The sequence below is a fragment of the Rhizoctonia solani genome, chromosome 5 (assembly GCF_016906535.1).
Source record: "Rhizoctonia solani chromosome 5, complete sequence".
NCBI classification, from domain to species: domain Eukaryota; kingdom Fungi; phylum Basidiomycota; class Agaricomycetes; order Cantharellales; family Ceratobasidiaceae; genus Rhizoctonia; species Rhizoctonia solani.
This window is the reverse complement of record NC_057374.1, coordinates 310,288-335,586: the sequence shown is the minus strand read 5'-3', so window position 1 is coordinate 335,586 and position 25,299 is coordinate 310,288. Positions and strand designations below refer to the sequence as shown.

At 47.2% G+C, this 25,299-nt stretch overlaps 9 protein-coding genes across 9 annotated transcripts; 5 read left to right on the top strand and 4 right to left on the bottom strand.

The window, feature by feature from the left end:
* Positions 1-996: 996 nt before the first annotated feature.
* Positions 997-1,786, top strand: RhiXN_08909 (uncharacterized protein; the record flags this gene model as incomplete). Its single annotated transcript, XM_043328725.1, has 2 exons — positions 997-1,300; positions 1,353-1,786. 2 exons carry the CDS (start codon positions 997-999, stop codon positions 1,784-1,786), a joined length of 738 nt encoding a protein of 245 aa, XP_043180171.1.
* A 1,548-nt stretch (positions 1,787-3,334) lies between these two features.
* RhiXN_08908 (amidase) lies at positions 3,335-5,320 on the top strand (the record flags this gene model as incomplete). Its single annotated transcript, XM_043328724.1, has 7 exons — positions 3,335-3,884; positions 3,933-4,081; positions 4,141-4,202; positions 4,253-4,314; positions 4,362-4,651; positions 4,705-5,259; positions 5,312-5,320. The coding sequence occupies 7 exons, from the start codon at positions 3,335-3,337 to the stop codon at positions 5,318-5,320; spliced, it is 1,677 nt and encodes a 558-aa protein (XP_043180170.1).
* A 922-nt stretch (positions 5,321-6,242) lies between these two features.
* RhiXN_08907 (proteinase R) lies at positions 6,243-7,765 on the bottom strand (the record flags this gene model as incomplete). The annotated part of the gene is made up of 7 exons (XM_043328723.1): positions 6,243-6,381; positions 6,443-6,809; positions 6,893-6,961; positions 7,033-7,048; positions 7,220-7,325; positions 7,385-7,588; positions 7,644-7,765. The coding sequence occupies 7 exons, from the start codon at positions 7,763-7,765 to the stop codon at positions 6,243-6,245; spliced, it is 1,023 nt and encodes a 340-aa protein (XP_043180169.1).
* A 1,539-nt stretch (positions 7,766-9,304) lies between these two features.
* Positions 9,305-9,762, top strand: RhiXN_08906 (CsbD domain-containing protein; the record flags this gene model as incomplete). Its single annotated transcript, XM_043328722.1, has 4 exons — positions 9,305-9,352; positions 9,403-9,481; positions 9,534-9,657; positions 9,714-9,762. The coding sequence occupies 4 exons, from the start codon at positions 9,305-9,307 to the stop codon at positions 9,760-9,762; spliced, it is 300 nt and encodes a 99-aa protein (XP_043180168.1).
* A 173-nt stretch (positions 9,763-9,935) lies between these two features.
* On the bottom strand, positions 9,936-12,221 carry RhiXN_08905 (ICE-like protease (caspase) p20 domain protein; the record flags this gene model as incomplete). The annotated part of the gene is made up of 4 exons (XM_043328721.1): positions 9,936-10,124; positions 10,187-11,568; positions 11,630-11,836; positions 11,900-12,221. The coding sequence occupies 4 exons, from the start codon at positions 12,219-12,221 to the stop codon at positions 9,936-9,938; spliced, it is 2,100 nt and encodes a 699-aa protein (XP_043180167.1).
* Positions 12,222-13,067: 846 nt separating this feature from the next.
* RhiXN_08904 (ICE-like protease (caspase) p20 domain protein) lies at positions 13,068-14,621 on the bottom strand (the record flags this gene model as incomplete). Its single annotated transcript, XM_043328720.1, has 3 exons — positions 13,068-13,103; positions 13,157-14,460; positions 14,510-14,621. 3 exons carry the CDS (start codon positions 14,619-14,621, stop codon positions 13,068-13,070), a joined length of 1,452 nt encoding a protein of 483 aa, XP_043180166.1.
* Positions 14,622-16,626: 2,005 nt separating this feature from the next.
* On the bottom strand, positions 16,627-17,672 carry RhiXN_08903 (ubiquitin-conjugating enzyme; the record flags this gene model as incomplete). The annotated part of the gene is made up of 8 exons (XM_043328719.1): positions 16,627-16,713; positions 16,765-16,853; positions 16,917-17,036; positions 17,090-17,213; positions 17,276-17,309; positions 17,362-17,417; positions 17,465-17,586; positions 17,633-17,672. The coding sequence occupies 8 exons, from the start codon at positions 17,670-17,672 to the stop codon at positions 16,627-16,629; spliced, it is 672 nt and encodes a 223-aa protein (XP_043180165.1).
* Positions 17,673-17,795: 123 nt separating this feature from the next.
* Positions 17,796-21,371, top strand: RhiXN_08902 (glutathione synthase, ATP-binding domain protein; the record flags this gene model as incomplete). The annotated part of the gene is made up of 11 exons (XM_043328718.1): positions 17,796-17,886; positions 18,060-18,154; positions 18,205-18,344; positions 18,386-18,526; positions 18,578-18,658; positions 18,717-19,548; positions 19,607-19,661; positions 20,275-20,409; positions 20,462-20,626; positions 20,690-21,052; positions 21,169-21,371. 11 exons carry the CDS (start codon positions 17,796-17,798, stop codon positions 21,369-21,371), a joined length of 2,301 nt encoding a protein of 766 aa, XP_043180164.1.
* A 288-nt stretch (positions 21,372-21,659) lies between these two features.
* Positions 21,660-22,784, top strand: RhiXN_08901 (uncharacterized protein; the record flags this gene model as incomplete). The annotated part of the gene is made up of 3 exons (XM_043328717.1): positions 21,660-21,963; positions 22,135-22,326; positions 22,381-22,784. 3 exons carry the CDS (start codon positions 21,660-21,662, stop codon positions 22,782-22,784), a joined length of 900 nt encoding a protein of 299 aa, XP_043180163.1.
* Between the last annotated feature and the right edge of the window lie 2,515 nt (positions 22,785-25,299).

Sequence of the window (25,299 nt, the reverse complement as noted above, 5' to 3'; positions counted from 1 at the left end):
GCTGGTACCACCCCAAGGCAGACTGCTACGGCGGGCCAAGCGACAAGGCAGAACTAGTACTGGATATCGAAACGTTACGCTTGGTTTGTGTATGTGCCTTGCGGCGCAAATCATTCTATCTTTAATTAAATCTATTTCTTCACCTAATCAGACAGCTCTTCCTTATGCTGTACTTGACAGACATCTTTCTGTCTTGGCAAGTTATGATGCGAGTACAGAGTATATCTATCTGCTACTTACTACCTGCGTGATTCCAGTGCTCTTGTTGATCCCAGTAAGAAACGCATGGATAAACACACTTTTTGTTCTATTGCATTGACTAGTCTACGACGAAAGAGCGCCACCACGCTTGATTCTCGCTGAAATGACACCGCACTGATCTAATTAACGAATACTGTCGTCGGGCATGAGATTACGAGCTCGCATGGCCTCATCGTGATGACGCGGCCTTTATCAGGATACATGGTGGAGCTGTGGAGGCTTATGGGTGATAGGGTAATCACCGATCGCCGAATTGCACACGGGTCAAGTTCAAAAAGAAAAAAGGAAAAAAGAAGAGATTTCCTCTTATTCGGGTTTGAGCTCTTATATCGCCAATGCCTCTCGAATCAAAGGTCCTTTTTTCATGTGTGATTGGATTGAATTTTTTCAGTCGGTGTGGAGATCTTGGTTGCCCTGAGATGGATGTAACCTGATGGCCGACGCCCGAGTTTGATCAGTACAGTGGCTATGTGCAATCTCAGCTTTTGCACACCAATCATCCATTCCTGGGTATAAGCCTGTTATAATGCATATCCCCCTTGTGCGGGACATGACTTGGCTGTCTTTTGGACTTCAGGGTTGTATGTATCGGAATATTCTATAGCAACTAGTGCTGCAGATCAAGTTTCCGTATGCGAGAGCTGCTGACTTGGTTGCTGGTATATAAAAGCTTTATTCCCAAGAACTCTCATATCATCTCTCGCTATACATTCTATCCCTTACCACTCGCATACAATGGGTTTATTTTCCAAGTTCAAGCGTAAAGTCCAAGCAGCAGACGACAAGGCCGTCTTGGACCTCTCGCGCTCTACCCGGCTCAAACGTGATATCGCGGCCGTGTCCAATGTTACGATCGCTGCATCCATGATTCCGAGTGGCGGAGTGAGCTCGCTGGCGGGTATTTACTCCTTTCCTCGTTTCTTGTGGACTTGGAAGAAACACAGGATCGTGAAAAAGGATCTTGCGGTCCGTGGGCTAACGGTACCTGATCGCACGAAACGTGATTATATCATTCCGGCCACTGTGGGCGCCATAACTGGTATGCCCTATCATATGAGAAAACCCGATCTCTGTGCTCAATTATTTTCCAGGGGCGGTGGGAGCCGGTGCTGATTCCATAGATCAATTTTCCGATGCGATTATTCCTTCCAATCCTGACGCCACACATGAAATCCCGGTCACCCAGTGGCTTGAGCAGGTGGGGAACTCGACAGTCGAAACGGCCACAAACCATGTACAGGCTGTATTTGATCCAGAATTCGCACAGGGGCTCACAGAGGGTGATTGGGAGAATGCCTACAATCCTGATGATCTGAGTACACATGTCGAGAATGGAGCAGACCATCTTGACGATGCTATTGATACCATCATGCCCGGTGGTCTACCATTTCTTAGCGAGAGGACTGCAGACCTTGCTGGTCAGACTATTTCTGCTGTTGTGATTGGAGAGATGGCAGGCAAGGGGATCGGAGCAGTTGCTCCGGCGAGGCGTGAGGTGGCGGTTTCGCAGCAACAGGACAGGTGATAACTTCGCAAAAAGGGCGGTTTTTGTTCCCACTGGATATTTTGTATTCTTAAATCAGCTAATTAAGCCAGCCTATGGAGCTCAGTGATAATTGGCTTCGTGATGCTATTGTATGGTTCTATACCCATCTTTATTGTGTTTTGGCATTGGTTGATCTCTTGTTGGCTATGAATTACTGGGCGAATTCAATTGAACACATCCTCTCATTATCCCGTCCCAAGTGCATAAATTATGTGATAGGTGGTCTTTGACTCTCCTGCAATAGGTTTGGTGAGGGTTGTCTAGTGCTCAAATATAAACCCGGAAAGTTCGGAAATACAACGCGACAAAACACCTGTGTCGCGTCCCCACCTGGTTGACAGAACAAAAAGACGATCAGGATATCCCTATAGTGATAAAATGTTGTAAATGCATCGTCCCCATCAAAACAATCGCGTCGAGAGGTACGAAAGATGTTGGGTGTGCCAAGTTTGGCACGAATGCATACAAGCTGGGCTTTAGTATTGATTCTAGTGATTGAATTATGTCAGAGCATATGCATAATCGAATCAAAATCAGATACTGTGTAGTTAGTCAACACCACGCATCTGGTTTTTCGGCGATTGTTACTCGATGAAGCGGCGTTAGTATATTACTGAGTAAGGACGGAAACCGCGGAAGAAGTGGGCCAGATGTGTTTGCTGAATCAATGCTATCCTGCAGCGATGTCGCAAGAGCATGCGAGTTTGATGCGATAGGTGGTGGGTCAAGTTGCTCCGATACATAACTGAGTGCTGCGTCGGTAACTGGAGCACCAACTAAAAGTCCGCGTGGGCTGAAGTTTGTTGATTTTGGATGTCGGGGACTATGTTATTATGGCTTCCCGAGTTCATTGCAGTGTATTATGATCTTATCGCCGCAAGTATAAAGATTCATTCCATGGCGTAGTACGTCATTGGAAATATACGAAATACGAGGTATATGAGCCTGTTCAAGATCTCAAGCTCAAGATTATTGAGTCCAGATTCCGGCTGTAAGCCAAATTGTACTTTATGAATGACTGTGATCAGACTATGAATAAGCCCAACTTTGTAAATTTGGGTTGTGCCCAAGTTCCCTGTTATCCTTGATGGCTAGAAGTCGATACCCAGAATGGTGGATGTAAGAATGCGGGCGCCATCGCAACGACTGATATGTAGTGGGCCCAAAAAAATCAACCAAATCTTTTGCAGAACAGGGGCTCCACCAACCTCATTGCTCCTTGATGAGTTTGTGCACCACTTATTGAATATCTACCAACTCTTGTTTGTATAGATTGGGCTGACCAGTACCTATGAAATCAAGAGCTCCATCGGTTGTCACCAAATGGGGATGGTATTCTATCAAGAAGCCTAGGATATCCAAGGACACATGACCAAATTGGAATACATAACCCCCCAAGCAGCCTAGTTGTCTGCCTCGCACTACCAACCTTGTTTACAACCCATAGGTTTGTGGTTATCAATCATACATTTAATATGAATACTACCCAACACCTGTGCCACGCAGTCCGAATCTCCGCAAGAGGCAATGTCGATGACTTGGGAAGCTATTGCCACTCAAAAACTCAACGACCGTGCAAGTCGGTTGAGATCATATGCAGATTGGAGCTTAGAAGGTGCTGCTCCTTCTCCCTCGCAAAAAAGTATTACCTCCTTGGTACATGGGCGTCTAACGGAGAGGGAAAAATCATTCTTTGTAACTGACGTTACTGATCTGGCGCAACGCCTGGCCTCTCGAGAATGTACAGCAGTCGAAGTAATCACCGCATTCTGCAAGGCAACATATGTCGCACAAGAACTCACCAACTGTATTACTGAAATCATGTTTGACCGAGCGTTCGCTCAGGCGCGTGAACTTGACGACCACATATCGAAGACAGGGAAAACGATTGGGCCCTTCCACGGAGTACCGATAAGTGTCAAGGACCGCATATCTGTCAAGGGTGAAGATACCGCGTGTGGATATGTGGCTTGGGCTGGAAAGAAGATAGCCCAAGAAGATGCACCCATTGTGCAAATCCTACGTGCAGCAGGTGCACTTATATATGTCAAAACAACCAATCCTCAATCATTATTTGGTACGTATTTTCCTTTATGAAATTCAAACCGATATTGATGGATGAAAGTTTTCGAAACATCGAGCAACATCTATGGTTATACAACCAATCCTTACAACCGTAGCCTATCTTCCGGCGGTAGCAGCGGTGGTGAAGGGGCACTGATTGGCGCTCGCGGTAGCTTGCTTGGAGTAGGCTCAGATATTCTTGGATCTATCGTAAGTTAAGGTTTTTCCGGAGTTGTATGCGTGGTTAATGACTGTTTAATCATTTCCAGAGGTTTGTTCAGGCCAATCTTGCTCGCCTAACGAATATACTAATATATCACACTGTGCCAGGGTTCCGTCAGCATGGTGCGGACTTTACGGTTTGAGGCCTTCTACTTACAGGATCCCTTCCCCCGGCTCCATGGCAGGGTACAAGGGAATGGAAAACCTGGTAGGAGTCGTAGGTATGATAGACTTCAGAACCATTCAATTATATAATAATCCTGTCTAGGACCAATGGCGCATTCTGTTAGGGATCTCGAATTGTTCTGCCGAACAATCCTTGAGTACGAGCCGTGGACCATCGATTTCAAAACGTTACATATGCCCTGGAACCACTCAGTCGCTCAAAGGAAAGAAGGCCGAAAATTAGTTATCGGCATATTTATTGACGATGGAGTCGTTGCTCCTCATCCACCGATTGTTGAGGCCTTGCACAGAGCTCGCAATGCACTCGTTCATGCAGGGCACGAGGTTATCGACTGGGAACCAATGGACCATGAACAAGCAATTGAAGTTGTAGTGAGTTTTCCCAAAGTGAACATATCTCTGAAGCCGATGGTTTTTTTTGTTAGTCTAGGCTTTATATGCTCGATGCTGGGAATGAAATTCGTTCAGTGTTGGACGAGTCCGGAGAGCCTCCGATCCCGAGTGTCGCTCGGATTTTAGTCGAGGCAGAAAAGCATGGCGTATCTACCCTCGCAGAATCATGGGAAATGAATTCAAAAAGGGATATTTTCCGAGCACGAGCACTGGCCTATTGGAATGAGACTGCGCTGCGAACCACGAGTAGGAGACCGGTCGACGCGGTTCTCTGTCCGGCGTCTGCTACCCTCGCTCCCCCTCATTGGACGATGCGATGGTTTGGCTATACGGCATATTGGAACCTCCTCGACTTTCCCGCCGCGGTTTTCCCTTTAAAAAAGCTGTTTGATGCCAGCCAGTGGAAGCCAGAGAACCACACGGCTTACGCTAATCCGCGAAACGCTATAGAAGAGTTTGTCGCAAACCAATGGGACCCAGAAACATATGATAATGCGCCAGTTGCCTTACAGCTAGTTGGTCGCCGATGGCAGGAAGAGAAGTTGATAGCTGATCTACGAATTGTGGATGAAGTAGTGGCCCAGCATGTGAGTTGTCTAAATTGTCTTATAAATAGGGCTAAGCAATTGGGTCAAACAGGTTTCATAATCGTAATGGCTTGGTTTTTATGTGGCCAATTGAATACACTTGAGATGCCCATGCAACTGGCGGGGGAGTGTGTAATGTTAATCAATTAACAACTTATACAGTGTTTCACCGCGTAACGGAACACCACAACGTGTTAGCTCCTATTAGTTAATAATAGAAATGTATTCAAAAAAAAACACCACGACGTGACGAGACACAGCCAGGATTTAGGTCAAATAAAACCATACCATTACTAAATAGAGGCTGCGCCTGTTGGCCCGCTCCTTGTTTTGTACACTACAATTGCTATTTAATGGCCCCAAGCCGACATGCTAAATGTGTTCGGAGATGATGTATTGAATATGCCGATGAGAAAGAATGAAGAAACGTGCACCTGGCTGGAGAAAACCCACCAAACCCAAGCCAGAGAAAAAATGTGCTAAGCCCGAGCTAAGATTGCCGGACTTCTCGAGAGATTCAGAGTGCGACGAGGAGGAATGATTGTATATGTAAATATATGTGTCAATTATGCGTTACATTATACACTGTGTCGCTGTGTCTCGTCACGTGGTGGTGTCCCGTTACGTGGTAAAACACTGTATACACTTACGAAACTCAAAGCCTTTTTTTTTGAAAAAAAAAAAAGCTGTTGGTCGTTCGAAACGGTCGTCGTCCACCCGTATTTCTTGTAAGTATGCCTACCCCATGTTGGACTTGGCATAACAAATAATCCATTCGACTAACGCAAAGCTCTCGCTCATTTCGCAACGCCCTCGCTTAAGCTTGGGAGCTAAGTTTAGACCAAAATAAAAGCAGAAGTAAGTTTGATTCAATGACGAGATTCTACACATTTTAGGCCGGCTAAGGAAAATAACTAAAACACGGATTTCAGCCATTTATTTACGACTCGTGTACATCTTTGCCTCTTGATCACTCGGAAAGGCTACGCCAGGAGGTTGGTGGTACCGGAGGGTGCACCGGTGACGACGGCGCGGGCACCAGCCTCGAGTGCGGAAGAGACAGCAGCAGCAGTTCTGCCTGAGTTGCCAATGCGGACAGCGATGTAGCCAGCAACACGAGGACTATATGCGTCAAGTACCACCGTCAGTCGTCTTCCTTAAATGCATACAGACAGTCACTTACGATGCCATCGAAGTACCGGAGATGGCGTCGGTGCGGGTAGTTCCTCCGATCCATGCGCTGAGAGTATTGACACCGGGAGCCCAAACATCGAGGACGGGGCCATAGTTTGAGAACGAAGCCTTGCGGTTGCTGGAGTCAACCGCACCTACTACTGTATTGGCAGCCGCAACACGGGCAGGTGAGGTACTTCCGGCATCGACGTTGCTGTTTCCAGCGGCGATGGCGAAGTGGAGCCCGCCAGAAATAGTGTCGGTAACGGCCGAGTCGACTGCAGTACTAGCACCATCTCCGAGGGACAAGTTAGCGATCGAGGGCCAGCCACTGGAGCGGGCTTGGGTAGCAGCCCAGTTAATTCCGGCGATGACATCTGAGTTAGTCCCAGGCCAGAGTCGGACAAAACTAGAGATAAAGTAAGGTAATGAAATAGGTTTCGGGGGTGGCTTATCTCACCCTTGACAGCAATGATATTCGCCGAGGTAGCAACGCCATAAGAAGCACCGACGGCAGTTCCGGCAGTGTCTGCAAGATATACTTTTGAGGTCGGGTTCATTTATGGGAGATAAACTACTCGCGGGTTCCGTGGCCATTACCGTCCTGGTTAGCGTACTAAAATTGGCTTAGGAGTCAGATATTTTCTAAAGTCCTGAGAATTTAGATCACGTACGCCACCGAAGGTAGCTCCCCAGCGAGCACGTCCACCAAAGCTAGAATGGGTAGTGTAGATACCATACCGTATTTTCAGATTCAGTATGTAAGTGCGAGCGAGTGATTACTCACGGCGTCAATACCATAGACATCGACGCCAGCACCATTGGCGCGTTTCTCAAGGCCCTCGACGGCAGGAATATCACGAGCAACGAAATCAGCGGCCTCATCACCTTCCCTATACACCACTTGTCAGAAAGCCATATGCTACTCTGAAATTGATGTTTAACTACACACTCGTAGTCAATGGTCATGATACCGTCTTCAACAATGTACTCAATATCGCTCGACTGGCGGATGAAGTCGAGGTCTTTGCCTTGAAGCGTAGCAGAGTAGCCGTGGAAGGCAGCGCCGTACTTGTACCCAACCTTGCCTTCAGCAGCGATAGCGGCAATGAGATTGTTGACGTGAGCGTCAGTAGAGACGCCATCCTTGAGTTTGCTAGATGACATTCGCGTTAAGTTAGCCCGGTCTAATACTCAAAAAGAGTGCCCACATAATGCATGAGTTGGACTTGACCGGATCAGCGTGCTTGTTGATGGGGACGTTTGCGGTGGGAGCGGCCGAAGTAGGAAGGATAGCTGCAAGCGCAGCAGCGGAGATAAAAGTAGTGCGCATAGTGAACGAGTAGAAAAGATCTAAGTTGATTGGACTGGATAGCTTGCAACTGGCTGCGCTGAGACTCAACGTCGTCGAATCCTGGCCTATATAGTAACCTTTGTTCTTAGGACAGGCATTTAGCTGAGTTTCGCCATTAGGAGACACTATTATGCCGACCGCGCTACATGTGTAAGGAGTTCGTGAAGCTGAAGGTTACATGCGGTGGGTATCTGCATGGCATGGCATGGACCACAATATTCACATGGAGGACCAGATATGGATCTTTGTTCATCAAACTTGGCATTCCTAATCTTGCCGAAGAACTCGAATACACGAGACCGGGTCCTGCTGGCGCAATCGGTGCTTGATTTCCTTGCCACTTTGGGACTACGTTGCACTGTGTGTTTGTAATAACCCTATTTTACCATACGGGTCCACCTATGATTGTGTTTACTCCTCAGATGTGCGGACTTGGCATCTCTGACTCTTGCTGATGGCTGGGTACATTTCTTGGGATTTCCCGTTCTGGTGAAAGAACCAAAAGCGAGCATGTTGAACCTGCGAGCGACGCATATAAGCGTGACGCGAAGGGTGTCACTTTGGGCGTCACAACATATGCCACTCACGTCTGATTAGAAATATTACCAATCAACCTCGTCGACTTGCCTCTTGTGGTAGCCGTGCTTCGTGAAACTAGATACTTTTGATTGAGCGAATCATGCTAACCCATCGCAGATTTCGAGGAGATCCCTTTGATCGTGTGCTGCCTCGGGCTTCTGGTCGAAGAATCAACTAATTTAGATGAGTATGGCGACTTGCTGTACTTCTGAGACATCTGCCGGAGCAATGGACTTCTTTGGTGTCATCGATTACCCAGAGCTCTTTTAGAGGTGTGTCGAACCTAGTTATGCGCCCAAGTACTTGAGTCTCGTGCCACGGATATAAATTTAACGCCGAAAGCCCACCCATGAATAGGAATGATGAAGTCCGGCACTGGAGAGGTCTCAAAAGTATAAATGCAACTATATCTAAACATAATCATATGAAGGCTATTGTTACACGGTGATATTATTTGTCTGTTGAGAACTTGCTGTCAGCAAGACATGCCCTGTACAGTGCCAATACGGGAGAACAGAGGACAGTGCACAAAAGTCACGTGACCGACTCGACTAAACCTTACCTGACATCTGGTTGGGGGGTCAGAATGACCATGACACTCCCGAGGAAGTTTTCACGCGACAGAGTCCTGGGCTCGAGTAGCTAAGGTCCGGGACGCGTACACGCTACGCCGGTTGACAGGAAAGGTCATGTGAGAATGACGCATTTCTCAAATGATCATTCACGTGAGTGCCTTTGCGTCACTACCTTCGTCATTGAGGGCCAGAACATTCGTCATTTTCAAACCTAAATTTATAGCCCAATTCAGATTAATCACGGAGCAAGGCGCCACTCAGCGCTCCAATCGTCTATAAAACCAGGTTCTAATTGTTCTGCATCAGCATCAGCACCACCTCACACTACTTCTTCTACTACTCAACAAACTCAAACACCTCTACCATGTCTACCGAGCCCAACAAGACCACCGGCCAGTACCACTCTGTCAAGGTCTGTAGGAATATACATCTACATGCGATCGCAGTCTCACACCGCCATAGGGTACCGTCGTTGAAGCCATCGGCAACGTCACTGGGGCAACCTCCTGGCAGCAGAGTGGCAAAGAAGAGCACGCTGCAGGTTAGTCCGGACCCTGGGTCAAATCAGCTGGCTTTTTCTTACCATTTCATAGGCGAAGCCGAGATCCAGGCTGCAAAGGCCAAGGGCTACGCCGAGGGAACGATGGATCGCATTGAAGGCAAGAAGGATGCCGTCGTCGGCGCCATCACCGGTGACAAGCAGCAGCAGGCTCAGGGGTAAGTTCGGACTCATTTAGTGAGTTTCAATTTGGCCTCTTACCATTTTATTTTAGCAACTTGCAACACGATAAGGGTCAAGCCCAGCAGGAATTGAATCACTAGGTTATGAGCCAAGACACATTTGTCGGTGATAGCTATGACTGTATTTTTACAAGAACAGGGGAGAGGGTATAATTGAACTAATTACTTAAATCGAAGCTTGAGAATCGCTACATAAAACCCAACCGAATGCATGCACAGACCCATTACACTGATAGGACCGAGGCTATAGCCTCTCATAGAATCACTGGAGGAACCACATTACTGGGCGTCGGCAACGTGTAGTGCGTAATCTCGGGAGTCTCACCACAAAGGGAAACATGCGCAAGAAATTCCTCAGCAACGTTGATTGATCTTGAGAGTCCTGGCGTGGGCGACTCGCGTTTGAACAACGAAATCTCCCAAGGTAGGACATCTTCAAGAGCCTGTAGTAATTTTGGCGTTAAAATCGCATTTCTACATGCACAAAACTGTGGTATGTTCATACCGGTATGTTTATTTTTGATGAGCCATACACTGGTACTTGTGGATGATCTTCCAGCCAATTAAAATTCCGAACGTCTGGATCATTTTCTGCGCAATATGCACCAATATTCCGCAACTTGGAAAGCTTATCTTCAAGAACTCGAATGAACCTTTCCCAATCGACAGCACGAGGATCACGGGCAGCAAGAGTGAACGCTCTGAGGAAATGGTCGCCATATCTATACTGGTCTATCCATTCTTTCGAGTCCTTCAAGTCCTTCAGGTCCTTCGGGGGGCCAACTATAGATTCGTAGGTGTTTTGATTAAATTGACTTGATGCGAAAGTGATGAATATTGGAGCCGGTGAAGAGAGTTGAGAGCTAGGGAGAGCCGCCTCGGTCGTTACCGGACCATTAAGGTCCCGTATATTAATAGGCTGGTCCATTATGCCACCGGACAAACAACTCGCAAAGATCGACAACACGATCACGCCTGGCTGCGTGCTTTGGTTGACGGCCTCCCTCCATGCGTCAGCGCTAATAAGTCCTTCGTCCGGATTCGATGTCCTATGACATCCGGAAGGCGGAACAATAGCAACTTTTCCGTCCGCTTGGGTGCATGTTGCGTGGCCTGTGAACACGATCGCACGAACGTCGCCTTCGATCGCATCGCTCAAAAACTCCTTCACCTTATCGAGTACATCTTGGGCGTTAAACGAATCCCCTACTAGCTTTTCAACTATGAACGAACGTTTGTTGAAAACTGAGGTTAGGGACTTGACGTCGTGTGAGACACCACGAAGTGGGCTCAAGGTGGCTAGAGTTGCGTTTGTCTCGGCCGTGGCTCGTCGGAAATTCTCTGAATCATATCCACTCCCGATTATGAGGAGCTTGCGCTCACGTGAGTCGGCGGTGTACCATGAAGATACGGCGGTAGCGGGAGTTAGGTTGCATATATCCCACTCACGATCATCAACTGGAGTAGGGAAATCCGAAAAGTATGGATAGTTTCGAGCGTTTGGGTGAGAAGGGATAGAGCCGATACTACTTTGGCGATCGACCGCCTCAAAAAGCCTAGTAAGACCCTCCAAAATAGAGCGAGCCGAGGTCATACTTGTACTAGGCTGTTGCTGTTGAATGCCGAAGCTGGTGGTAGTAGGTGTGGATGTGGATGTAAACGTGAATGGTGCGGGGGATTCAAATAGAGGGTTTCTTGATTCGATCATTATAACTTGACTTGGTTCTGGGATATAGGATTGAATACATTCGTTGGGTAATGGGAGGCTCGAAGCTCGCTGGCTACCACACGAAGCACTACTAGGGATTTGGATAGGCGATAGGGCCCCGGGTCGACGATAAGTGGGAGAGGTTGAGGTAATTTCGGTATCGAGAGTACCACTACTTACTGTCCAAAACGAGAGCTCAGAATATAGTAAGCTAACAATGGATTACACGTAGGTACTCACCACAGCCAAAGCTTAGGGACATTTCGCTGTCGATCGCAGTTCTGTCGCCGTCCGAAAGAAAGCTTCCTTCGCTGCCTCCGGCATATTCATCAGGCTCTTCGACAGGTTCACTGGGCTCCTCGGGCAGAATATTAAACCAGTTACTCCTCGTCTGTCGCTGTGGGCCAGGATTAGGTGTAAGAATAAAGGCCGTCACAATATTGGAAGCTACTGCAATTGCATAATCATAACGCATTAGATTATACCGTAATATCTTCGATAGAAGCTTACCAGCGCTCAGCGTTTTAGTCGATTCTTTCCGTTCCCCGTGCCAAACTCTCCGGTTGTTGGAGCCGTTGGAGGTAGAGCTAGTCCTCGTGGTGTGCCTCGCCGTTTGAGCGTGCAACGAGCCAACCTGGGGGATCCTAAGGGGAACCACATTCGACAAGGCAGCCCCAAATCGTCCCAAATGTGCGCTAGCCCGACCGTTTGCAGATGCCTCGATCGCTGGTGCAGACGTGGGGAGGGCGAGTTCAGGTACATTCAGCTCAACCCAGTTGTCATCGATTCCAACCTCTGTTGAAACCGTCGCACGACGATTGATCTTCCTCATGTAGTGGATTACTTATGTGTGAAGTACAAACAAAAAGTGCAGGCGAACGCTGAGGCGAGTTTGCCCCTAGACTATTTGCCCGAACGAATCGCCGGTAGTAGGGTATAAGTAATCCAAATCCAGGCGCCTAATGCCTGACATGCACAACGTGGGTTGCGGCCGGCTGATTCTAGGCGTAATGACGTAAACAATCCCACGGAAAAGCTTTCCCAAATGCCACGGTTTCTAAAGATCGACTGCTTTTTCTTCGGAAAGTTCGCCGACTGCCACGATGAGAGGTCCCAGACGCTGAGTTTGAACTAATATTCCTATCAATGCGTTGTGAGCGAGGATATTGTGAGCGCATCGTGACCACAGTGGAATAGCTGTCCAGCCTATATCGTACAAGCCATTCGACTGATAATGGCAGAAATTAGGATAATTACGTGGATGTTCACCATTGTTTATTCAAAGCTGCGGGCATGGCCAACGTTTAACGCAAAGTAATTGCGACTATTTTAATCAAGCAAAGTCAAGAGCTGTGTAGTGCATTGGCGAATAAGTAATCCCACAGCCGTCAGGTGTTCTTTGATAATGAATGGGCGGCTTGACATGCGAGATAGCCAGGAAACCATAAAGTATCAATTTCAAGTGATTCATGTAACCTCAGAGGTAAAGCGGGGTCGGCCAGCGATTTGAAGAATAAATTGAACACGCAGCAATTCGCAAAGGTCGTGAACAAGTGAAAAAGAAGAAAAATCACGTGAGCCCTTAACTTCAAAGTTCTACATTCGTATGTACAACACAATCGCCAGAAGGGCATTCCAATATACGATTACATTCAAAGTGATATGCGCAATCCAAGCATCAGTAGCCCTGAGGAGGCATGAATTGGTTAAAATCCTATAATGACGAAGAGGGTGAGAATGAATCAAAAGACTCTGTGAGATACTTACAGGCACCTGTGATGATACGTATATGCGGGGTGTTTGTGGATGTTGAAGCAGCCAATCGAGGTCCCTAGGATACTCATAACTCGAGCTCCGGAGACCGACCGCTCGTACATAGGTAAAGGTAGCTTGTAGTGTTGTTAGGAATGATTCCCAACTGTCAACTTCTGGTCTTCGTGCAGTCTCTGCCAAAGCCCATAAAAAGTAATCGTGCCAGTCAGATGGAGTGTGGGGTGGAGTTCTGTACTCGAAAGATGATTGATTATCCCCACTCGAGCTGAGAATTATCTGGATAGGACCGCTCGGTAAAGTTGGGGTTGAGGACTGGCTGTCAATGATACGTTCGAAGTTCGTAAGCTTCACTGCCTGCCCTGATATCATCCCACCTGACATACAAGCCGCAAAGACAGAAACAACAACGACACCTGCCCCTGCGCTCTCAAGTATGGTACTTTGCCATTCTGCCGAAGAAATGGTGTCATTGTCTGAAGCGCACTGTGATGGGATGATTGCAAATTGTCGATCTTCTCCTATTTTGGTCCCGTGGCCCGTAAACACAATCATGCGAATGTCACCTGCCTCGGCACTGGCCAAAAAGTTCCCAACCCTCCTTAGTATCGCGCCCTTGTTGCCTTCGTGTTCGACCATAGTTTCGACCGAATATCTGCGACTCTGGAATGCCGTTCGAAGTCGATTACGATCATTATGGGTACTCATCAGGGGCGCAAGGTCCGTCATATAAGCATGTGGCTCTCGATGACTACTCCCGATGATCAAAAGCCCTCGAGGACACCTAGTGATAGGCGCATGAACACTTTCCCCGTACGAATTTAGGGAGCCCCGACTCGCGGAGCCAGAAACAAATGACATTCCCGAGCTACTATGAACGTGTGCATTTCGACGACCTTGAGATATCGGAGTGGACAGATCAAGATGGCGGAGAGTATCAGCCGGATTGTACGCAGTTACTGTACTCAGATTCGGGCTCCGTGATGGAACCAAGATATTAGTTGGCCTCTGCCTACCAGACGGCACTTGCAATATAGGTGTTCGGGACCGAGCAGGTGGTGTTCCAGAACGAGCAGGGGATTGAGGGCGGATCAATGTCCGGTGAAGAGCATTTGAAGGAGTCTGTGAACGAGGAGTGTTCATCCAGGATGCCTCGGGCCTATTCAGCTGTGGATGTAGAGATCTGGGGTTGGATTGGAGTCTTGGAAGCTCTGATGGCGGGGAGATATCAACGGTGACTCCTCCGCTCCACGAGCCAGGAGGCTCAGATTCAGCTTCGACGGGATGCTCTATGGATACCTCTACATGTAAATCAGTATATGTAATTTGCAGATGAAGTGCCTGAGTGACCTTGTCCGCTCGTAGTGGCGTATGGTCCTGCTGGTAATACGTCAATCCACCGGACGACGGAATTCGATTTACGTCCTTTTGCAACAGGCGCGTCCAAACAATATAACGACATCTTCGGTAAGCCTCGAGATACTCAACTATTAGAGTAGTAGGACAGTGGGTCAGTGCGCGTCGGAGCAGTGGGCCCTAGGGACTCGACCACCTGCACCTACACGACTTGGTGCAAAGGGTAAGCAGGTTAACCCAAACACGCAAGGAGCCCATATTATCTACCCGACAATGGCCAGGGTATTCAGGATATGGGAAGGCATGCATAGAATGCATGCCCATACGTTTGATGCATGAACGATAAATGCACGCAAGGATATGCTCACTTTGGTCATAATGGGTGGCCAGCCGCTACTTGAACACATGTCATAGCTTATCGTTTTTATGAGCGAACAGGCTGTGCATGTATGCTCTCTAAGCAGGTATGTAATCGCTGCTCGGGTCCTTTTGGTTAATTCTGCTCCAGTCTTCTCGATTTCAAACTATCTGATTGTATCTATTTGTTGCTCTCCTGTTTTAGTTATATTATCCTTGCTACCGAGAAAGCCCCAGTTACTGGTTCACATTTGGAGGGAATATTCTCTGTTCAGAGTTGGTCGGCACTGCTCTGAATAACGGTGCTGTGTATACATGGGTTGGGTATAAAATGTGAATCTGATAATACATTCCAAGTATCCCAATCATATTTGCACGTGGCTTCGGTCCACGAATTACAGTTTTTGAATGTGTTAAATATAAGCGTTCTCGTGATAGGAGGCTCGTGTGGCGATGTATGACAGGTGACAAGAGTCGTGGACCTTCCCCGCAGTATCCATGTAGTCAGGCTAACGGATTGATCATAGCAAAACCACGGAGTGATTTTGCAAGGCTGGAAACCCCATCTAGTGGTGTAGGAAAGATTGGTCATTATATTTACCTTACAAAATAACGTGTAGCGAGGTATGTTTCGAAGCTTACCTCTAACCACAATAATCTCCACCTCCGGTATGTTATCTTGGACTAGTAACCGAGGAGTAGTTGTAGCATGAAAGTCGGTAGGCAAAAGAGTAGAGCCGAATATAGAAATACATCACCCAAGGTATTCCAGAGATTGCGATTAGCTGAATATATAGCGTTGGGACCCGCCTGAAATGGGTACTATGAACCTACATTCTGGATCAATCCGAGCATCTGGAAAGGGACTATTCCTTCCTGAACCCACTGGTTCCGCGTCTATCATATGCAGCACTTTGGTAAGGGCTAGGTTAAACCTGATGGAGTGTGCGAGAATCAACAGTTGGCTTACTGGTTACATGTAAAAGAGAGATATATATAGCGAGGTCCAGAGCAAGACGAAGTCCGACCTTGATAACCAGTAAAAGCATTCCCTTAGCACGGTCCATGCTAATTTTCTTCGACTACTAGAGAAGTATTGTATGTTTTGTCGAGTGATAATTGCAATAGTACCAGGGCTGAGTCTGATCAGTGCTAATACTAACGACCTCGAAAAAATTTCTGATGAGTGGTAGTGGTGGCGGGGTTAAGCCACGACCGTTGTACTGATTGGTCACGATATGGGTGCCCCTTCGCGATGGCACCTGGACGGCCAATCATGCCTCTTCCAACGCGACGTCGGTATGTTTCATGGGCTGCATCTTATTTTTGAATCCAGAGGAATGAAGTTTTTGTTCGTATGGACCCGAAAAATACAACTCAATATATGTGTGGGGTGGCATTGGTAGAGGGAGAGATGGAAATGTCGGGAAATTGGTTAAGCTCGGACTATAAATGCAGACCGAGGCGAAGGAAGCGAGTAATCTTAGGCTACCAAGGATTCTTGGTTCCCGGAGAGAGTATAAGCGTCGAATCTGGCAATCATTGGCGATTGATCATTGATTTCCCTAAGAATCCTACTCAACATGGGCTGCCCAGTCGAGAAGTATTAGTTAAATGTGAATGAAATATATCTTTAAGGAAGTAGTCCCGATTATGCCTTATGACAGAAAACGGTCGCACGGAAACAGGGTTCTTGGTACAATAATGTCTCCACTATTGACCAGCCACCTACATAGAAGCAAACCGAAGAGCTGCTACTTGAGTAGTTCTTCTACGATTCTATCTTCCGGAATTTTTGCTACGTTTGCACCACGATAATTCAACCGACGTAATACATCGATCTAGAGCAAAATTTGAGTTGATATAATTTATTTCAACGCCTCTTCGCTTACCACTTTACTACGATCGAACCCCAGTGCACAAAACTGTTCGACATGTGCCCGTTCAAGACCTGCAATAGCTATTTCATCGCGAGGAACGCCTTCATGGACAACCCAGTAGAATCGAAATAAGCTATAGAAGCATATGTAGCTGAAATACGCACTGGGCTGCTCTGTCTTGCTCTCGCCTGAGTTGCGTGATGGCGGAGCTCCAGCATAAATCTCTGCCCAGTATTTTGCCGTATCATTAAACGAGGACCGGGAGGTTAAGTAGTGCTTTGCAACTGGGAAGCATCACTTAGCATTGTCCAAAGAATCTAAGAGGCGAGAGAAGTACCTTCAGCATCCTGAGGGTCGTCAGGTTCAGGACTACATAGGAGGCTTTGTAATGATATCAGGGTGGATTTGAGGGTCAGAACTGGTGACCAAGCGTCCTTCAAGATATCCAAACAGATGGCGCCCTATATATCCGAACGTAAGACTCGCTAAAAAGATACGCGTTCCAAGTAAAAAGAAGACCTACCGAAGCAGATGAAACATTTGGATGGTAGACCTTGCTGTTTACTGTCCTGTTACTTGTCACTTCGCCAGAATCATCTTCTCACCTACGTTATGAATTTCATCTTTACTGGTTGGAAAGGGTAAGAATCAGGTATGACAATATCCTAGAGTAAGAGGTTAAAAACGATACAATTCAGTTATGTTGACATACCACTTGATAAGTCCCGCCTTGGTAAGGCGTATCTTCTGGTCCGGGGAAGGATCCACAGAGGTGAAAAGGGTTGTCATCAATTAGTTCAATAGATATTTTCGAAGCCTTGTCATTTTTACAATCTGATTCACGTAAGCACGAAGAACAAGTCTAGGTGACAGTACCGACCAGCAATTTCTTTATTTACTCGGCGAAGTCGCGCGTCCATAATGTGGTTGATTGGATGTCGGTATGGGGTATCACGTGATACCGAAGCAAACTCCGAACCGGGCAATGCCCGACTGCTGACTGATATCTCTAGCATCTGACCACCACATTCTCTGTCACCATAATGGCCCCCCTACCGTCCTGGCCACCAGCTCTTGAAGACGAACAGCAACAGGAGCTTTCCAGTCTGGCTGCGACTTGGGCCTTGTCTCATGGTCTAGTTTATTTCCCTGTATCCCCCACGGATAGAGGATCTGCGATTCATGCGCCATTCACGCTCCTTCCGTCGCCATTTCCCCGAGAACTATTCCGACGTGCACAAACACTGCAGAAGGCCTATAATTTTTATACTCTCGAATCGCTCTTGACCGATCCTTCTTGGATGCAGTAATGGGCAATGACGGGGGCGTGAGCGACGTTGATCCATTCACCCGAGATTTGTGGAATGCTTGGAAGGCTGTGAGAGATATTCCCGATCAGCAAGTGAGCTCATACTATTTTTCCCGTTCGTAACCGTATCTTAACGTTGCCAGCCCCTTCATCTCGGATTATTTCGTTCCGATTACATGTTGCATCAATATGACGGGGGCAATTTAGATATCAAACAAGTAGAATTCAACACCATTTCATCTTCATTTGGACCACTGTCTCACCAGGTTTCGGCACTGCATAGGTAGGTTGTGTCCTTGAACATCTGATGCCATGCACTAGAAGGACCGACAGGTATCTCGCGGTTTCGACCGGTTATTTCGGGGTCTCGCCGCACCTCGACCCTTCTAATTTTCCGGAAAACAGCACTCGTAGCGGCTTGGTCGAGGGACTTGTAGCCGCTCATACAGCATACAATAACCCAAGGTATGTTTATTTCACTTTGATAGGTACCTTCTCCAACTGAACGTTTTGCAGCGCTCGTATTCTTTTCGTGGTTCAGCCAAATGAACGCAATATGTTCGACCAGAGATGGCTTGAATATGAAATTTTAGACAAGTGCGTGTGTTGGTCCTGATTGCGTTAAGCAGGGTACGGGCGCTGATCACTGGGATAGGTATGGAATACATGTGATCCGACATACTCTAGAAACGCTTTCTCTTTGTGCAACTTTGGATAAGGATTCAAGTTTACTTGTCAAAGCATCTCAGAACTGGAGCTCGCAACCTTCTGAAATTTCCGTCGTCTACTTTCGAGCAACTTACACCCCAAACGACTTCAAATCATCCACCGATTGGGATACTAGGATTCTCCTCGAGAAGAGCCGTGCTATAAAATGCCCCTCACTCCCACTTCAGCTTGCTGGTGGGAAAATGATCCAGGCGGTTCTCGCTGCTCCGGGCGTGCTCGAACGCTTCATCGGTCGTACAGAGGAAGAGAAGGAATGGATACCAGAGATCAGGAATAGCTGGATGGAGATGTGGCCCTTGGCTTCATCCTCAGAGACCTCTGATTTTATTTCGTCTTTGAAGACTGTCGCAATCTCAAACACAGTAAATCCACTACCCTCGGCAGGTCATTCCGGAATCACACGTGCATCAGAGCTTTATTCTCAGCTAGTACTAAAGCCACAGCGTGAAGGGGGTGGCAATAACGTTTATCACGATTCAATTCCCCCTTTCCTTAAAAGTCTCGAAGCGAACCTTGAAGAAGCGCGGGCGTGGATTGCTATGCGGCTGATACAACCACCCAAGTCTGGAAGCGAGAACTACTTGGTAGGCGCTGGTACTTCGAAAGCGCTGAAGAAAGATACAGTAAGCGAACTTGGAATATTTGGCTGGTCGCTTTTTGGAGGTCCGGGAACCATTGTGGATGAAAAGACTGTTGGCTGGTTGGTCAGAACGAAGGGCCGGGAGAGTGATGAAGGCGGTGTGGCAGTAGGATACTCGGTAATTGACAGTCTGACTTTAGTTTAGCGTAGGTTCTTTTTCTACATGATGGATTTAGCCGGGACCTTACACATTCCGCAAGGTACATCTGAATAGACTTGTGAAATATAGAGGTTGGTGAATTTGTTAGCCGACAAAGTGTATCTGCTTCTGACTGGGTTTGAATTTTAGTTTAAGGTGCCCCCTGCTATCTAGAGTCTTTGTTGTAGGCCATCAACCTTTTTCTTGCGAATCGATGAAAAGGTATACTCAAGCTTAATCCTATCTTCAATCAACCTCTTGGATAGCCTGGCGCCTGTGCGGATGGCTCTTCGGGCACGATCGAATAGATCCCTATTCGGAAACCTCAGTCAAGTGGATCCCGAATATATGCAAGCTTCATGCCACACACTAGCTATTTCGATTTTAACCATACGGATCTGATGATAAACCGGTGCAGTGCGACATAAGTGGCTGCTCGCCTGAAAGAGGCGCGCGGAGCCAGCGAGTCGCACAGACTCTTGGTGCATTGCCTACACGTGGCGCCTATTCATCTTAGCTCATACGTACATGGATCGCTCATCCTTCGTACGATAGAAGCTGTCATAACTCTTTTAGCCTCCCTCGCGGTGTCCATGCGGCTTTAATACCTGTTCTCACTGAGTACAAATCCTCAGCTCCTCGAGAAATGTTCAACACAGTACACCGTTCGCGAACTTGCTCGTTCTGTTTGACTTATAATTATAGCTGGAGGTATGCAACCATCGTTTGGATCGGATGAGCCCAGCGACGCGCGTAGGGGCCGGAAACGCGGGTCATTTACTCAAAAACAATTTACTTTTCGGGGTATGCGTGGCACAAATCCCACCATGGATAGCCAATGTACGCGAGCTTTATGCTGGCTGAAGTCGTTGTCTCCTGATCACGCATCTAGCTAATTCTCCTCGCACGGCGCCCACCACTGCAGTGGCCTACCCGGGCTGTGATAATCCGTACACCAGCCCTTCTGAAAGTCTCTCTTATTCTATCTATGCATGGCACGAACAGGATGGACATTGTTATCGCACGCCAGCAGCAGTTGAAGCCCCATCACGGAGAGGTATGCAAGTTTCCCGTTTTTCGAGCTACAAAATGACATTAAACTTGCGAATGATAACTATAGATGCATCAGAGGCTCATCTACATGACATCCTACCTATTCCAGAATCTTTTGATTTCATCGATATACCCGAGGGTCTCCCTTCCTCCCCCCAAAGTATTACACATGATTATTGGGCATTGCGTACAAGACATCCAGATCGCCCCAGTCCCCATATTTCGACCTACATGCCCGATGAATTGATCCAAGACCGAGACGAACACCTTACGCCTATAGATTCGTACAGAATACCTGAGTCTTACGATTTTACTGACCTGGATCTTCCATCTACAACTATCCTCCACGAGAGTTCGGAATACGAAGCCTATTATTGTGAATCGCCCATATCATTGCTCACTTATCGGAGCTCGCGTGGTAGATCTCGGGGTAATTGTCACGACTCGAGACGAACTGACGACGACGCCATTCAAGTAATCACTCGTACCTCGACGTGACGCTTCTTCAGTACAAGTCGAAAGGGTAGCCTTGATTATGTTCACCAGCGGAGTCGCGTTTTTTCCCGAAGTTCACGATGAGGCAACAGCAAAAACAACAGGACAAGCAAGAACCCAAGAATAGTCCCACTACAATTATGGACAAAATGGAAGACAGTGATCGGCTCTACAGGCGGCGATCTGGGCCTACACCTCCCGTATCCGCTACCGCCACGATCTCGGTAGATGGGACCCTCGACAGTCCTTATTAGACCGAGAACGGGACCGTTAGTTCCCGGACTCGTTCTAGCCAATTGCACTGGATCGGGACGATCTTGTACAGTTTTGTCATTGTTCGGTATTCTGAAACGGATAGTGTAACATGTGAACGAAATCGATTGACTTCCATATGCTCCACCGCCACGCTTTTGATGCATGTCACCTCGAGGTTCAGACACAGGAGGGACGGCAAGCATGTTATAACCAGCACAGGACCTTGGGTCTTATAAGACAACTCAAGCTACCCCTTTTCTTTTCGTTATACATCATTAACTACGGGAATGCATCTTACCCGGCGGCGTCCGACTATCGATCCCAACGACAGCTGGGTGCATGTTACAGCAGTCGGGTCGGACATGGACTCGAGCTGGAGAATAAAATCGTTGCCTAACACACCGTTTTCGACTCCTCCGGAAGAGAAAGAGCTTGAAGATCTATTTAGGACAGCTAAAGACAGCTCGGCCCCTCAGGCTGCCACCGTCCCCGTGCGAGGTGATGATCGCCCTCCTCGAGGCGATCTCTCACAACTGATCGGCCAGGGATCCTGCACCCTTCCTAAACCAGGTGGACACCGCCCGGTATACGGTAAGCTTCACACATGCAGCTCACATGAGGACTGAAAAACCATGAAATCAACACATTGCACAACTTCTTTTATATCCGGGCCAAACTCCACATCCCCGCTTATAATCCATCTTTTGCCTATGTTTGGTCGCTGGAAACTTCATCGTTCTACGGCTATATGCGCCCAAAAAGCACTGGCGATCTCTATTGCTGACGCACTAGCGGTCACACACAGGATAGCAACTGCTATCGTCCAGCCGGAATTTACGGTTGTGGTTAGTGCAGCGCCACCAGAACCTGTTTCCGAAGTGCCTCCACCCTCACCGCCACCTTCGCCTCCTCGACCAGATAGACCGGCGAACTGGCCACTTCTAAGCCCAATAAGTAATGTAATTTCTTTTCTTCAGATCAAAATAGCTTGCCGATATACTTTGACAGATACGCGGGTCCCTCTACATCCAATTCAAGTACCACAACTGGACAATAGTTCAGATCCTGTCACACCTATCTCAGACGAGCTAAAAACACCCTCATCTACATATGTTCATGGGGTCTTAGTTAGTCCAATTCTTGAGTCTCCCATAAGCGAGAAAATTCAGGCCTACATTAATGCTTACGTATCGACCATCCCCATCGAGAACATGCGCACCCTTGAGACGATCCTGGAGGACGAAGATGACACCGGTGATAGCGACGCAGAAAGTGAGCACACAATCGTCCCAAGAGACAGGATACTCGATACGCCCGTTACTCAATCTTCGATATACTCATTTCACACTGCCAACGCGAGCATTCCTACCACACCTGTTTCGTTTTTTGAGCATGATTGGAAAAGGAGATGAATGGTAGCTATTCCTTGCAAATATGAAATTTGTGTATCATGAACACAGGATGGTGTACAGGCTATACCTTTCTTATTCATTTTGTCTTTCAATGTTTCCCTCTGCCAATTATGGATTCAGTCGGTTGTATTAGTATAGGAGATCAGTTCGATCACATGATGTTATTGCCAGGGTCTCTACGGCTCAGTTCAGGACTCAGCCTTCACGCAAACACGCTTCCTTTTGGGATGAAGACTGGGACGTCTCACAAACCAAAGCCCGGACCACGACGCATGAGTTGCCTGACATACTTGAACAGGTAAGGTTGTTGTAGATATTGCCCCTACCGCTGTTGGACATACCAGATTCGATAGACAGAAAAAGTGTGATAGAACCAGGCCGTGTTGCAATGGCTGTTTTGAAAGGCGGCCATACATGTCTTGGGTATGAAGATCATGAATCTGGGGAAAAACTCCATCGGCAGAAACCCATTGTAACGGATTCAGCATCATCATCTCGCCTTCCCATTAATTCGACGTGGGTGGCCCAACCGGAGGTAAGATTATAGGCTCTTGATCTCTCCTAGCCTTGACCCGATATTGTATAAACATTGACAGATCGTGTGGAGTTTGGCCGAGTTCTTGATGACTTGTGGCAAGGTGCAGGTGCAGGAGGGGCACCGATTACATGGGGCGATTATATTCAGTCGAAGTGTGCGGTCCTTCCTCTCTAGCACTAGTGTTTCTTCCGTGTTATCCATGGGGTGTTTTCCTCTATGTATTGGTAACTACCTAAGAGTTAATTATATATCTCATTTGTCTCCCAACGATCACTTTTCTAGCTCAGCTTCAGATTATTGTTAAACGGAAATGTGTGTCCAGAGTCTCTGTGAGGAAGATAATAACCAGTATTATGCCTATTTTAGCACTAATTAGACTTACTAAATAAAATCTACAACATATTGACTGTTGGTAATAAATTCATCCCCAGGACGATTCGTACTCGATCAAGTCCGTATGGTCACTTATCCCTAAGACAAATCATAGTGAAGATAGTTGTTCGGGGAAATCCACCAAGATTAAGGACCTGTCGCGATAGAGAGGGTCCTTCGGCTTCAATGCTCTGGAACTAAACCCGAGACAGAAAAAAGCCACATTACTTATTTCTAATCTTTGTGTCAAGAATGAATACCAGCACACTTTATGACGTACAGAGTGTACATTTACCAATCAGCGAGCAAGAATTACGAATGCCAACAAAATAAAAGAAGAAACTGATAACTGAATGTCGGAGCAAGAAGAGTGATATATTCTGTACAGAGAATCGCGCATATACACAACAATTGTATTGCGTATGACAGCATCAGCTACATGGGCGCGTAATTAATCATGCGCGTCTTGTATTGTCCTTCTGGCAGATGACGCCCCCGAGTGGCGCTATGCAAAATCCACTAACCGTCAACATCAAAACCCGAGAACCCTCGATCATGAATTGTAATTGAATAAAAGGAGCTGGTATACTATTCGTTCCACACCCATTTCTGAACCGATTCATTTACGACGCCCCCTTTTCCCCCAATCCCCTTGCACAATGAAGAATATCCTCGCGATCGTAGCTAGCTTTATATTACTATCCCCAGCAGTTTTTGCTTCCCCTGCTGTCCAAGCCAGGGAATGCTCCTCGCTCGGTGGTGTAAGTCTCCCAATCGAGTCCAAGTCTGGAGTAAACGAGTGCTAAAATTATTATTATTATTTTAGAAATGCGGAGAGGGATACATGGTTCCTAAATGTTGCGGCGGGAGTGAATGTAGTTACGCTTCATCAGAGGGCGGGCCCGGCGCAGACAAGCTCAAAGTTGGAAAAATGAAGATTGGCAAGTGCATCGAGATCAAGATTGGTACTCCTTAGTAGAGGTGAGATAAATTGCTTTTTCTGTTTCTACTCCGTCTAACTTTGTTATTGACGAATGAACGCAGGTGGAATGGGATAACCTTTGAGTGCGTTGGACACTTGAATGTTTTGTTTATTACGTTATCATAATGCACAGTATGCTGGTTATGAGACCGAAATCCCTCGGTGTTCCTTGTGTTGCTACGTACAGCTCGAGCAACCTTCAGTCATTGTGAGAACAAAGAGATTCGTCTGCCTTGGTCATGTTGGTCAAGAATGTCCCGGAATACCGTCATTTTAATCAAAGCGATGGATCCAATGTACCCGTTTCTGTTAGAGCAACGCTGTATGTTCAAATCCTGGCGCACGGATAAAGACAACACACTTGTCACGTCCCAACGTCCCAACCTCGCCATCTACTGCAAACAATGTGCGCGTTTTACTTTACTTAAAAATCCTCAGAACCATCAAGAATCAACTACGGTTGCGTAATGAATTGATCGGGATTGAAAGATCTACCTTATACCAGCTGCAAGGTTCGCTTGTTCCTTGTGCAGCCCAAAAGCTTAATTACCCACGACCCAATACACGCGTCAGACCACGCTCTTGCTGCGCACAACTCGGAAATAATATCTGTTCTATTATAC